This window comes from Chanos chanos, chromosome 1 (genome assembly GCF_902362185.1).
Source record: "Chanos chanos chromosome 1, fChaCha1.1, whole genome shotgun sequence".
Lineage (NCBI taxonomy): Eukaryota > Metazoa > Chordata > Actinopteri > Gonorynchiformes > Chanidae > Chanos > Chanos chanos.
In genome coordinates, this window is record NC_044495.1 from 52,846,221 (window position 1) to 52,861,444 (window position 15,224).

At 40.4% G+C, this 15,224-nt stretch overlaps 1 protein-coding gene across 1 annotated transcript; it reads right to left on the reverse strand.

Annotated features, from left to right (window-relative positions):
• Window positions 1–761: 761 nt before the first annotated feature.
• bnip3la (BCL2 interacting protein 3 like a) lies at window positions 762–6,696 on the reverse strand. Its single transcript, XM_030779048.1, has 6 exons — window positions 6,636–6,696; window positions 3,075–3,363; window positions 2,257–2,338; window positions 1,932–2,038; window positions 1,447–1,602; window positions 762–1,069 (listed from the first exon to the last, which is right to left on the reverse strand). The coding sequence occupies exons 1-6, from the start codon at window positions 6,688–6,690 to the stop codon at window positions 1,021–1,023; spliced, it is 738 nt and encodes a 245-aa protein (XP_030634908.1). The 5' UTR covers window positions 6,691–6,696; the 3' UTR covers window positions 762–1,020.
• Between the last annotated feature and the right edge of the window lie 8,528 nt (window positions 6,697–15,224).

Sequence of the window (15,224 nt, forward strand, 5' to 3'; positions counted from 1 at the left end):
ATTAAATGGGAAAGAGATAAAAACAAAACACCACAGTAAACAACAACAAATAATCAACTTGAAACATCTGCTGCATCCTATCCCTCTCCTCTTCATTCGATGGTCAAAATCATTAGATGTTCAAGCATCAGAAGTTTGAAATTGGTTTAAAAAAAAATTAGATGCGTGATTTAAGATAAATCATCAAAGGCAAAAACAAAATAATAATAATAATAATAAAAAAAAAAAAAAAACGAAGATCAAAGAACAGAAATGGAATATTTCATGAAAGAGATATAATGGCACAAAGTTCTTAAACACATGGCTTCAAAGAACACGATCTCTCTGTCCAAGGCGCCCATGTTTAGACATCTTAGCGGGAGAGATCCAAGACCACGGGTGACTGCCAGCTAAAGCAGCTCGGTTTAAAGCGCCGGCTCTACTCAATTACATCTGCGGCCGAGCTGAACACTACAGTGTACACAAGGCTCCGCGCGGATACGAACGCAGTTTCGGCCTTCGTTTTTGCGACGCTGCTGGTGGAAGAGTGACGTGGCTACTGGTAGGCACAAGTGTTAGTTCTGTCTGCCTTTCACCGTATGAAGTGAGTGGACACTAGGTATTAATCGCGAATATAATTTTCAGAAAAAAAAAAAAAAAATTGGAAAACTAAAAATGAAGTCAGTTGTGACATTAAGCCACGGCAAATTGGGCCAAAACAAAGCAAGAGCAACAATAACAACAACAGCAACAACAATAACAACAACAACAACAACAACAATAATAATAATAACAACACAGGGTTGACCAGCAGAACCTCTCTCAGTGCTTTGTGGGCATTTAACACCAAGAGATGAGAGGAGAGGGGAGAGATGATGAAATGGATGAGAGGAGATGAGAGTGAAAAAGAGAGATTAGGAAAACAGGATGAAGCGGAGGGGAAGGGAGATAGAGCATTTATAAGCACAAGTGGAGATGTTTGGACACATTGCGTTGTCAACACTTCAGATTCCACTTCCAGGCACTGGTACCGTCTTGGGTTTAAAACGAGCTAGTGGAGGGTGTCGTAAGCCTCTTCCCAATGTAGACGCTACAGAAGACAGAGGAAAAACCACCCCATAACAGTCAATATATATCTGCACAAAACCTACTGCTACAGATTCAAAAATGTTAATTTCACTGGGAAGAACAGTTAGACGTAGGGGTTTCAACTCACGTTTAATCCAGTTAACCGATATTCTATCAGTTCATATTTATGAATATCATAAATCATTTGTCACATTTATGGCATATGATGACTGATTTCACATCACTGTATTGAACTAATAATGAGCTGACCCCCTGTTATAGTGATAGTTCATTTTCTAACACAAATATATGATATTTCCAAAAATCCTTTCTTTCTTTTAAGGTTAATTTTTGCATGACTACCATCAAGAGTTGTGTTGAATTTGAGAGATGACTCACCCCAGTCCAAGGGCAAGGATGTGAGACAGCAGCAAGGAAGGAATGAACACTTTGAGGAACTCAGCGGAAAACACCCCCCCTTTCTTCATGGCGCCTGTCTTTCTCATGCTGAGAGACATTGAGCCCGAACGCTTTGGGTGCCGGAAATGGAACTCCCTTAAAAAAAAAACAAACATACACAAACACATCTCAGGTCTATTCTGTTACTATGCAAACAATAGCATTCTACTGTAGGAAGAAACAAACGCCCTTCAAAATTTAGAAAAAAACTAAAGAGGAAGAAAAAAAAAGATGACTTAGCCTGTCTTCAGTTGCAGGCTTAGTAATATGGGCACTGCATATTTTATAGCTCAAGCTAGGAAGAGCTTAAAATAACAACACATATCCGATGGTTCCACACAATGGAGAATGATAAAAAGAGGTGGATGAATGACTCTTCCCTTAGCATCTCTGGTTTCAGTCATGAACACAGAGGAGAAACTTACTTGGGAGGAACATTTTCAGGCCTACTGGACCAGTCTGCCACCCACTTCTCTCCTTTATTCATTAAAATCTCATCCTCTTTGTCTTTCTCCAGGCTGTCATCTTCTGACTAAAGAGAGGAGGACAATGAAGCATGAAAAGCTACGAGATTAGTTTGATCTGACCAAGGTCACAAGCAGATACAAAACTGGCTCATGTCAGTAAATGCACGTGGTCCTTACATGACCACCAGACATTTTAGCAGGTCTAAAAAGTTCTAGAACATTCTACTCTTGCTATTCTGTTGGTCAACCATCAGTGGCCAGATATGAAACTGCTAGAGCTTACCAGGCTCTCTCTCCCACTGGGCATCTCCACGTCGAAAGTGATTTGACCCTCGTCGTGGTCAGGACTATGGGGTCTAGGGGGACTGTAGCACACCCATCCCAAAGTAAAATGAAAACACAACAAAACAAAGATGAGAAAACAAAAAAAAGAAAACTTGAAGGACAAAAATGTGTAACCTGCAGGAAGATTCATACTACGACTGTGTCCAGTTTACACTGAGTAAGAGAGCTTAAAAACCGTAAACCGAGCGTTTTACGAGTGACATGGAACATCCACTGAGAACGCTCTGCAGAGACGGGGTTATTTAAGGCTGTGAACAGTGAGTCTTAATGCATCCAAAGGCAAAAGTTTATCATCTAAATCTAAATGACTAGGCTTCAGTGTCAAAACAGTTGTTTGGGCAACCAAGTTGGTTCCAGCTATCTGCCCCCCCACCACCACCAACCCCCCTCCCCGCTCCCCGCACCAATCAACTATCCGCTCTGTTCCTATCCTCTCTTAAAAGGGAGAGGAAATTCTTGGCAATATCTTAAATGTTCTCCATAAATAACTGGTGAAAGGATTACAGAGAGTTTGAACAACCTGTGGAGAATAAAGCATGCATTTTCCTCTTCCTCTGTAAACCCCTGACAGTTTTAACCTCATCCCCCTCACAGTTCAACTTTAAGACATGGGGAAAATTGTTCTCCTCTACGGTCTGTCTCTTTCCTCGTGTCTTCGCTGCCTTTTTTCCCCTTGCCTCTTTTAACTTTCCAAATGTGACGTTAATCCAGCGTTTAATGTTTACTGTTCCCTACAACTTTCTCTCTGGCTCTTACCTGTTACAGGAAGAGCTACTGGGACTAGACTCGTGCTGGGCATCCAGCAGGATCTTCTCCATGTCTCCGTTATGGATGGAGGAGGACGACGGCACGTGCTCAAGCCCTCCTGTCAGGTTCTCCTCCTCCTCCTCCTGCTGCTGCTGCTGCTCCTGCACGGCCTGGAGGGCTTGCACTATCTGGGGCTCACCCTCATTTCCGTTCCCGACGAGAGATGAGGGTAGAGTGGGGTTCAGCTGCAGCGACGCAGGCCCTGTGTTCCCATTCATCTCCAGCTCCACCCAGGACCCTAAAAAAAACCCCAAAAAGAGACTAATGATCATGCTGACGAGTGCGATCGTACATGTAGAGGTCTGGGCTTTCCGGGTACACTGTGGTTTATGTGGGCGACTCAAATCCTCACAAATGTAGTCACAGGTTTGCAGTATTTTTTTTTTGAGGAGGTTGAGCGCAAGTTCTCTTGCAGGAAAGCAACAGTCAGTCAAGTTGAAGAGGTTTTGTGTGGGACTACAACAGGAAAACAACAAGCTACGCACTTCACCAAAGAAACTGTTACAATACGTAAAGGTTGAATGAGGTAGACAGAAGATAGGAGACACTGTTCATGTCTAATTTCAATTGTAAGACCAACAAGAAATATTCAGCTCTCCCCTGACCTAACATATCTATGAGACATGTCTGACCCTCACAGTTGCTAGGCAACACTTTGACTTTGGGCTGCAAAACACACACGAATGACAAGAAGTGAAATAGTTGTCTTCAGCAATGTTGCGCTAATGCTTTCACGATTTTGACTGATGTCGAGTCGCGTGTCGCATCTTCTCATTTCTCTCCGACTTTCATGTTCTCAGTCGGCAAGCGAAAAGGTGTAAAATGCTCAAACCTTTTTCAAATTTAAACACGAAAGACGCGGTTTTTCGTACGCCCATTTCGTGACGGGCGTCTATCGGGGAGAGCTGGAGAACTTTTTGAGATCCTGCTTGGGGTTGTGTCTGCACTTTGGTAGTCCTGGCTGATTAAACAAATAAGACAGAGGCTTTGGGTTCACTGCAAAATCCTCTCTTCACAGCCAGGCTGCAAGCCCCCTTTTGTTTTTGCCCATAGCCACATTTCTGTTGCCATGACAGTGTTTGATCCCAGCATTCCACTGGCTTTTCATCACAGGGCCTTCAGCTGTCACCTAGCATTAAAACAATAAAAAAAAAAAACCCTCTGGGATACACACCACCCAACAGACAAACAAAAGACCCCTAAAAAAGGCCCTCGGTTCTCTTTTTTTTTTTCTCAGTTGGCCAGTTAGGCTTACAGACTCAGTTTGAGGTCCCTGGTGACACGTAAATTGTTGTGAACTGTGCTCGTCTGGTTTATGTGCAACATTGGTGTTTATCCAAAATACGGCTTATGATGAAAGCTGGTGGCATGCCTTTGCCTGGTGTACAAGTCAACACTGTTGCATAAGGTTATTTATCAGAAAACAGCCTCAGTTCAGGGCATCTGGCAGTACTAAAGCCAGATGTGTGCATCTCAGCAAGAGTATCCTTTAATATCTAGGGCATAACTACATTTTCAGTGGCGACCCGAGTTACATTTAAATCCACAAAATTACATACATATTTTGTCCAATCAAAACAGAATATGTGCAGAGATGTTGCGGAGACTCACAGACACTTGTAACTGGATACGTATGTGTTGTTAAGCATGGACTTTTACATATGCAGTCTTCCAGATGCTATTATTTTTGTCATGGTTCAAATTATGTATATAGAATAGGCCATTTAGTCAATCTAATGTGAGCTTGAACCTTTTCTTGTGCAGCAGAAACACAAATATTCTATCTTAAACCTTTACGCCGACATCCGAAGAAATAATGCCAAAAACAGCACTAAGGAACCGTGGCAAACGCCCGTGGGGCGTTCACACGATAAAAAGTTACCGTTTTAATGTAAAAAAAAAAAAAAAGAAAACATTCAAATGATCATTCAAACATGACATCACCCTGCATTTCAGTACATGCAGTTCCTGTTACGCAACAACCTCGCTGGTGGCTTTTCTCTTTCACTCCTGACTGTGTTATTACTGCGCTACCGACCGCCACAGGCCCCGCATCAATGGAATCCGCTGCACAGGCTCCAGGATCGGGGGCGGGAGGGAGCGGATTATGTAATCTCTGGCGCGCTGAAGTAAATCAAACCAAGCTCATCCACGCCCGCCTTCCCTCCCCCATTCCCACCCCCACCCTGTCTCTAACCCAGTTTTGTCTGTATGCCACTGAAGGTTGCTGAGACCTTCTGAAGAATGAACTGTCACCCAACACCGTCGGGAATACAGGGTGACGGAAGCTCTTGTTTACAAGTGTGTCCATCCGGAAACCTCTGCAGTGTTTGATCACAGGATCAAGTGAATACGGTGGTGTGATGTAAGCATCTCTTAGAGAAAGAGGGGAAAAGCAGTGCCCGAGTGTCTGGGTCTTTAAGTCCCTGTTGTATTTGTTGTAAACAACACAGATCCGCTAATCAAAGGATAAGGCATGTATGAACATGCACCCCGTTACGGGGACGGTCTTCATTTCAAAGCACATGCCTGTAAGTCCCCCCTCTAGATGCTTTGTTATGTCTGATCTAGGTTATACAACATTAAAAAAAACAAGAGAGAGAGAGAGAGAGAGAAACAGGTTTGATATCATAGTGCACACGCACACTAATAGTGATGGACGGGCAAAGAAAGAAGAAAATGAAATAAGCTCTCTCCATTCCCCTGTACTGAAAATATGAAATGGTGTATGGCCAAAAAAATGTCTTCCACGTTTCCAGCAGACAAGCGCAAACCGATACATCTGCTAACCATTTCATAATAACACAATTGCAAAGTTTGGGCCGTGATCACGCAGTTAACAAAAGCAGACAACCATTTCACTACACATCATGACGAGTGGGCCACTTCTTCACATACTGTATAACATGTATTGTTTGCATATTGGCAAGAGAATTTTAAGTCCACATCTGTGGTTTAGACAAATTTAATCATGCTTTCTTTGTTACGACTTCGAATTTACTCATTGTTGGATGCGTGACGTGCGTTAACGACATTATTGTTGAAACAGAATAACGCTACACTGATCCTGCAATGCCCCCATCAGAGACTGTTTAGGCAGAATTGTAACAGTTGCCTAGTTATCCTAAATACTCCGCCCCCGTCTCCATTTTTCTTAATTTCTTCCTTGCCTTGTTTTGATATCGCGTCTACACCGCCCCTATGATACGTCAACACGCTGTTTGATCAGCAATTGGTCAACATTCAATCAATCAAGACTTGTTCCTGGACAACGAACCAGAATTGCCACCCCATGAACAAGAATCATTGGTGCTTTAAAATGACGCAATTACTTGAACCAACCCTCAACCCCTCCCTACTTCAATGAGGAGGAAATTCCAACTACTGAACAATGTGAAACAATAGATATTGCATAATTGAGTTTTAACATCAGGGAAAACAGACAGCTGAACCAATATGCAAACGATGATCGCTATAAAACTGGCAAAAAATTCTATCGATAGCACTTACCGTTCAGTCCTGGTTCTTCATTGTTGTTCTGCTGCGCGGCGGCTGTGGTAGACATGTTGCCTCTCCAGTCACTCGCGTCCGTCAACATGACGCGCACACTCGTGAACGCGCATATGCATCGACAATCACCAAGGCACCACCTGAACTGAAACGTCATAGCATGGGCGCCACTTTAATTTTTCACACCAACCTTTATTAAATATTGAATACATTCTGTCCTAGAGACGATTTTTATTTTTTTTTTTTCCAAATCGAAACTGAATATGAGCAAATTCAGTAAGAATTAACGACAAAGTGTGATACTAAAACCATTGATATGAAATGTCAAATCAAATAAGAACATAATATGGTGACCAATAGAATGATCAAAATTGATTAACAGATCGACGATTACCAGAAACTAGTTCTTCAAATGATGATGCAAGTAAGATAAAGTATGTAGCTAACGGCTTGACATATACTACAACTCAAAAACTATATTCAAAATTAGAGTCAATAATTGTTTAACTGCCTGCGTCTAAATATTATGACACGAAAAGACAAGCACAGTTTACGTATCAATCAAAAAGCTTGAACTGGTTTATCTCTTCTTTAAAAGTTTAAAACCATAGAACCCGGACGTTCTCCGCTCAAGATCATAGTGCCATGAAAATTAATGCCAACATTGTTTCTGCCCAGTAAGACTACTAATGATATTAGCAGCACAAAATGGCCTCTTTGGGACTTGGCTTAAAAAAAAAAAAAAAAGTCATAGCCATGGACTAGTGCCAAACATTGGTCTGCAGGAAGGACTGCTTTCCAAAAATGCGTGGTGTAACATTCGATAAGAGGTGCGCAGGGAGGACCATTGCCATTTTTATTACTTAATCTGGAGTTTAACCCCTATCCAAATATGAATTTCCCTGTCACAACAAGGCGTATCTTTACATTCTGTACTCTGAGAAACCTGTCATCTGTAGCTTAACATGCTGGGTAAAATGAATTCAGCCCGTGTCAGTGTCTGGTTGTGTCTGAAATGTGTAGGGGAGGGTGGTGGTATCTGTAAATAAAGAAATCTTATACCAAAAATTTCAATAGTATGAGTGAATTTCAACGTCTGATGTAAGGTTGAGGAGGATTTTGTAGAAAGAATAAAACAATAAAACTGATTTTAAGGACAAGTTGAATACGCTGTCAGGGGGAAATAATGTCCAGCATAAGTAATCTACCTGCTTTTACCAACAAGTTTATTATTCACAGCTGAAGGCCATTCATAATCAGTGTTTGTCTGCTTTTTTAAGGAACTGTTATGTAATGTTACTTAGTGTACAAAATCCCCTCATGCTTCATAATTCTCTAATAATGAACTTCTTAAGGCAGTGGGTTTGTAGAAAACACTGCCTCACACGTGGGAAATCTGTGAGGTCAAACACAATGCTGTAAGTTTCTTAAAATGTTAGTCTGAAAAAACCCCCCTAAAAAACTAAAACTAAAAATTGAAAATTAAACCGAAAACGAAATTAAAAAAAACAACAACCAAAAACCAAAAAAACGGGCAACGTGCCATTTTTACCCCACTTGAAATATTGTGACAGAACATATATTTCCACACTGTTTCAAAGAACTATGCAGATTACAGTTCACGTCATAAGACGTCATAAGTTCCACTGCATGTCTTTACGACCAGAAACGTGTGTATGTCATGCAAAGATATGGGCCAACCCAGATATGACAACGCTGCATCAGCTATGATATGCAAAGGAACACCAGAAAACAACGGTTACTCGAAAAGTTCCTCAGACTTCTGTTTTCACTTTCATGTCCTGGTCTACGAATGCCTTAGTTTCAGTGACGTGTCCTTAAATCAACGCGCTAAACGGAGTAAGCTTAACATAAGTTTATACTGAGTCTCAGGATAAACAATTCTCAAGTCAGTAGTCATCATCTTTACTCAAATCAAATCCTTTATGTTATGTTTGTTTAGGTCAGCATTTCTTTGCATTTGATTTACTCAGTTTCCAGCATCATTAAATCTATGTGTGATGAAAGCAGGAAAAAATAGGTCGTTTGGCAAGAATTACCACATGAAGAATGACATTACGCCCTCTAGTGGCAACAAGAGGGAAACATTTTTAGATGGCGTTTACCATCCAGAAACTCTATTTTAATACTCAGAGGAAATTTCTGTCTTTAATGGTGTCCACAGGTTTTTCGAGTACTGCCACAGGAGACTGACTGAGATTGAAAAAAGGAAACATAAGTGATATACTGAGAACATATGGTCTGTCAAGTAACGAATGAGTTTAAGAGCAGGAAACGCAAGAAAGCTTTTCAAAACAACATAATGGATGCCATTTATCACACTGAGATCCAAGCTTTCAGAATAATGAGCTGAGCATTTTGTGAGAATGTGTTTTTATAAAATTAGTAAACATTTACTGTTTGCTTTCATTAATTTTTCTTTTTCTTTTTGACAGATTACATATTTTGCTTTTTAATGAGAAAACATATGATTATTTGCAAAGTTGTTATTTTTTTGTACAACCTTCTTCTGTTTTTCTTGCTTTGGTTGAAAACCAAAACAAAAACAAAAACAAAAACAAAAACAAAGGAAGTTAGGTCATATTATTCAGAACTGCAAGTCTTTGACAAGATAAATTAAACACAAAGTTTCTTCAACAGGAAACATCCATTTAATTTAATAGTAAACAGAAATTTAACTTCTCTTTTGGTTACCTGTTACCATTTTACTGTTTTAAACCTTTGCCATTATGATATTCCAAAAACTATGTACAATGTTAGGCAGAGACAGACAGTAAAGGCCGAGAGGGATTTGAATAAATATATAACTAAATAAATAATGTCAAGTGAATCAGAGAAGTAAGGGGCTATGAGGTTTAGCTCTTTGTCATCTCTATAAAATCATGCCTCAGGGGCTGGACAAAAGTAAGCGACTTTGACCAACATTTTTCAAATTTATCTATTTGTGATTTAGGTGCGAACGTAACTTTTTCCATTATATATCTTTGATTTACTAAATATGTATCTGTCTGTGGGAGAGTCAGAAAGAAACCATCTTCATGTAAAGGCCTTCTTACATACAACTATCAGAACCCCAAATAAGAGTCAGTCCAATTGCTCCAAAAAGTCAGTACCCAAAACACAGTACCCAAAACCAAAAAGCTCTATCAGTACTGAATATAGATTCCAATGCTTTATATATCCATGCCCAAAAGGGCCTTGTTACTGAGTGCTCCCAATGTATGTGCTAATGGTTAGCTTCCTCACTGCCAAACGATCTTCGATATTTAAAGAGATCTCCAGAGGAGTGTGTTTTCTGCTTTGGAATAGTGCAGATTGCACCACTTCGCAATTGAGTACAGTAATTTCATTTTTTCATGTTGTCCTGGTGGTTACACTTGAACCCAAACATGTGGGTGTGAAGATTTTTTTTTATTACTTCCTTCATTCCATCTCATGGACTATGTCTCCTCATCTGAAACTTTTGCCATACGGACGCTAGTGTGTTTGTTTACAAAATGTCTCTGTCTGGTAGACAGAGACGTGCAGAGGATCAGACACGCTGCTGCTATATCACACGCTGCTGTCCAGGAATCGGTTGACTTGTTTACAGAGCAAATACATTTTGGGCTGAATTGGATGAATTCAATACACTGCTTGTTTTGTTTGCCCAGGCTTACAGTTTTCAGCTTGTACATGAAATGCTATACATTTTCAAATGGTTTTCAATTTATGTCAGCTTTCTGACTTTTAACATCCATGCTAAGAAGGTGCTGCCAACAACTGAATGTTTAAGTAGGTAAGCACTCTCTAACAACACGCTAAGGGAGCGATAAGAAATCACAAACTCATTATTAATTTCCTGATAAAATATTCATTTACGTTTTTCAAAAGCTGTGTAACATGCAATTTTAATGTCAATAAAAGCATGATAAAATATTCTTCGAGTGAAGATAAGACATTGCATTTCTTACTTATTAACATTACACGCTAACAGTAAACAGACTGCATATCTTGGATCACCACTTGGCAAACGGACTGAAATACGTGACACAAAGCAGTCACAGGCGCTCACAGCTCCGATACCAGAAACAGAAACATTACACTCATCCAAAAAAAAAAAAAAAAAAAAAAAAGCTTTTCAACTCTGCTTGTACATGATTTACAACGTTAGAATACTCTTCACAGCCTGCCGTCAGTACACACCTAAAAGAAAAAACAAATTCTGTTGTTGTTATTATTGGCAAGTGCTTTGGTGTTTGACACCTGTTTCAGAAAGAAGCCCAGATTCTCAACGCAGGTATGATTCTGGTCACCTGCCAAAAAAGCTTATTCACTCCTGAAAAAAGTGTAGTACCAATGTGAGCAGGCAGGTGGCAGTGTAAATGAGCTTGCAGCTTGATTTGATGCTTCCTTTCCATTAATATGAAAGAGCCCTAACACATAAATGACTATTTAAATATTTATTGAATGAAACATAAAAAATCCAAAGATATTTCGTAACACTGTCGATGGAGTTTTGTGACCAACCGTTACTGCATAGAATAATGACCAGTGTGGACTGTGATTAAACATTAACATTAAATGCATTAAAATGTTACACTAAAATGTAGTAAACAAGAGGCATTCTAGGCTTTATGTAAAAGACTGAAGGTGGTAATTGGTAATTTTATGAATCAACTGTTGTGCTTAACCGATGTGTGGACCAGTGAGATTCCACAAGGCTTACTGAGGGTAATTTAAGAGGTGGGTGGTGTCATTTTTATAAGAACAGAATAAGGTAACATTCTAATGCTCTTAGTGAGGTTACCATTGCACTGGGGTCAGGTGTGCTGAAAGATTTTTTATAAAACTATGCTTTACACTTCTCATTCTTCTCATTCTCCTCATGATGCCTGATTAATGGCATTATTGCTGTCTTCCTCTCCTTTGTATGTCTTCTCTTGTATTTGTGGAATTCAGTCAAGGAAAGGCTGCCATTTCAGAATGACACTGTTTATGCCTCTGTAAGAGATAAGCAACAATGTCATCCCATTGGTGCAAACATATCCAAAAACAGCCAATAGCAGTACTAGATTCAACCACCAGATGGCAATAGAAGGTCACGTTAATATCCACCCCCCCCTTGCAGTTGCACAGTCCACGGTGACCTGCGGTACTGACACAAGGCAAAAAAAGGAATAATCCCTGTCTGCAGTTCCACCTTTCCCTGGTAAATAAGAACAGAGCCCTGCATCAACATGGAACTCTGCCAGTCTCTGTCCATATGTCATACGCTCCTCCATATAAATGCAGCAGGCTTTCCCCTGATTAAAATATAAATCATAATTTATGCACTGCCCGTAGACGCAGTTTCAGCAAGGTTAATAATGGAGGGAAGAAAGATGGGAGAACCAGTGGATTATTTGAGAAAATAAGTAAACAAGCTTGGGACGAGACAATTCAGCTAGTGAGAGAATTGAAGCAAAAGTAAATGCTGTTATTACCTCTATTTTGCAGGGCCAACAGTTTTTTCCTTTCTTTTTTGATATGAGAATCTGAATTAGAAGTTAAGGTGATGTTTCTTCACAATATTATTTGCTATGGAGCAAACGGAAAGAGAGGTCTTATTCAGTTTCATCAAACATGCTCAAGGCACTCAAGGTCTTAACAAAATACCATCTGAAGTTGAAACAGTTTCGGTTCCTTTTTTTAAAACTCACATATTATTATGGAAGGGAAAGAGTTTAAATACTGTGCTGTAAGGGTTCATAAAATTAACTGACAGTTGAGGCAAGGGAAACAGGAGTTAACCATACTTCACTCTCAAAGCCACAGAACCTGGTGGATATTTAAAAGTGATGCGCTACACAGTTCCTCAGGGAACACACTCTCACTCACTCATTATCTAAGCTGCTTATCCTAATTAGGGTCGCGGGGGTTGCTGGAGCCTATCCCAACATTCATTGGGCGAACGGCAGAGAAGCACCCAGTCTGGTCCATCACAGGGCAGACACACAGACAAACACATTCACACCTAGGGGCAATTTAGTATCTCAAATTCGTCTGACCTGTACGTCTTTGAACTGTGGGAGGAAACTAGAGAGAACATGCAAACTCCACACAGAATCAAACCCAGGACCTTCTCGCTGTGAGGCGACAGCGCTACCCACTGTGCCACTGTCACCCCCCCTCCCGGGGGACACAGTTGTATAAAAAAAAAAGAGCTAAGATGAGAACTGAATCCTGGTTGCCTTTTTTTTTATTTACCTTATTCCCAGCTTTTGGGCTCTGTCCCATACCCATGTGGTAAGCCTTTCACTCTGTATTAACGGGGGTCGCAAAAGGACACTTAGACACACATATGACATCATTTTAGCAAGAACCCGTGCAATGCCTGAATAACAATGCAGGTGATAGCAAACCTTCATTTTTTTGTCCTCAAAAATAATGACCATCTTTTAACCAATAGAAGAACTACTGCCGTCATTTCTGAGACAAAAATCCCCGCTATGACTGCGGGAGCTGATATATGTCAAAGGCCACGGGCCCTTGGTTAAGAGGCGATTACTACTCATTTACTGACTGATTATGGTGTGGAGATCCAGGTTAGAGGACTTGCAAGACGGTCAATTACCGAAACAAATCAATAAAAAAAAAACAAGAAACACAATGGCCCTCTGGCTATGACTTTGGAGAACCCTTCGTTTTCTGAAATGTGATTTAGTAATCTTATTTGTATACAATGAGCTTTTCCCTTGAATGCTCTGTTCGTGTGAAGAATTACAAGAAAGCATTACAGTCTTCATTAGAGGGTAACTTTGTATTACTGGATTATATCCTATTATGAAACTACAGAAGCAATTCATCAACTGCCAAGCCAACAACGGGCGCATTACGTGGACTGTCAAAACAGTTAGGAGCGCGTTGATGTGGCTTCCTGAACCATTCACAGCTTTGATTGTTTTAGCTTTAGAAAGTTTCTGAAAACAGGCGTGCTCTCAGAATAAGGTGAATTTCTTCTTTGGTATGATCAAACAGACAGATTCTGCTCTTTCGGTTATCCTCACAGCGGGTAATATAGAATGATTTCTCACTGCTTACATAACTTAATTGCTCGCTAACAGCGGTTTTAAATGTCATTTTAGATTTTAAATGTCTTTTTCCTCCTTTTGTCTCAAGTGTAACAGGGGGGGCCGTAACCCCCCTCTGCCTACTCTGCCGCTGTTAGTTTAAATGGAGATTCAACAGGAACCCTGATGACACAGCTGTACAGGTTTCTAAATCAGAATAGAATTGAATGGTGGAGAGGGGGACGATAAAAAAACCCAGAGTCACATTTAACATCACTATATACCCATAATGTAAATGTATTTTTTTTTTTTTATGTAAGAATCAACTTCAAAAATTGTTGTGTTTTCTGTAGATTTGGACGTCTTCGTTTGAACAGATCTATATTTTTGCATTCGCAATGAATATGATGACTACAAATGCACACACCCACATGCATCTACAAACAGGATCAGTCGCAAGAAGTGGGAACTCCTGCAGCAAAGGATACAACGGATTCCTAAACAATTAAGTGTTTCCAGCTCTGTGCATTACCTTACACCAGCATATGGTGTCTTCCTACCTGTTCGTGCTTCATGGCCACCTACATCCAGTTATGGTTTCACAGAGCTTATACATATACCGCTGCACCACCTACAGGTGACTGGGCAATTAGACACAGCTACAATCATTTGCTTTTGTGTGTGGGCTCCCACCCTGGATCCTAGTTGGGCACGGCCAGCTGGGTGTAGCTCGCGCTTGGATTCAACTTTTTTTTTTGCCTGTTTCGCTGTTGTCACGAGCAGACGGCAACGCTGTAAAACAGCGCACGGCTAATCTAAACAACTCCAAAAAAAGGTTTTTGATTTGTTTTCGCATGTAACGTATGTCGGGCGCAAAGCTCATTCATTTCTCTCATGGCTAAAATATTGGATGCATATCGTCCAATGTCTGTAGCTATGCCATCTGATGCATGTGGAATTATGCAGAAGTATTTTTAAGGCCGTGCATGACTAAGGCTTTTTGTTCATATTCTAATGTACACGTTTGCTTGGGAAATTGGTTTAGAAGATGGATGAATGAGGAATTTAAGTCTAAGCCTAAATCTGCTGACTTTGTCAAGGAGGAAATATAACTTCTCATTACATGGCTCATTTTGACTGTGTAATCGTTTAACTGCAACTCATAACTATTTTTTTCTGTGCCTCCAAATGATTGCGAATCACGTTTTTGTTATGGCTGTGACGTGCGATGCTGCCAGCTGAGGCCATCAACCTTGATTTCAGTGACAAGGCCTTCGGACGTCATCAAGGCAGTCACTGGGGTGCAGGTCTCCCCGGTTGTGAAAAGGATCACAGTCATCCAATCGGGTTACAGGGACGTGAAGCTTTCTTTGCCTTTCAGATTTGTCCGGATATTGTCGGTCTGTTCTGTGATTAGTTCACTGACAAAAATATGCCAAGGGTGTAACAAATAAAAAGAGAGAGGAAAAGTTGCTTCTAAACATTTCAAAGTTGGAAAGTTCTTCTTGTAGCGTGTTATGACTGATGCTAGAGACAA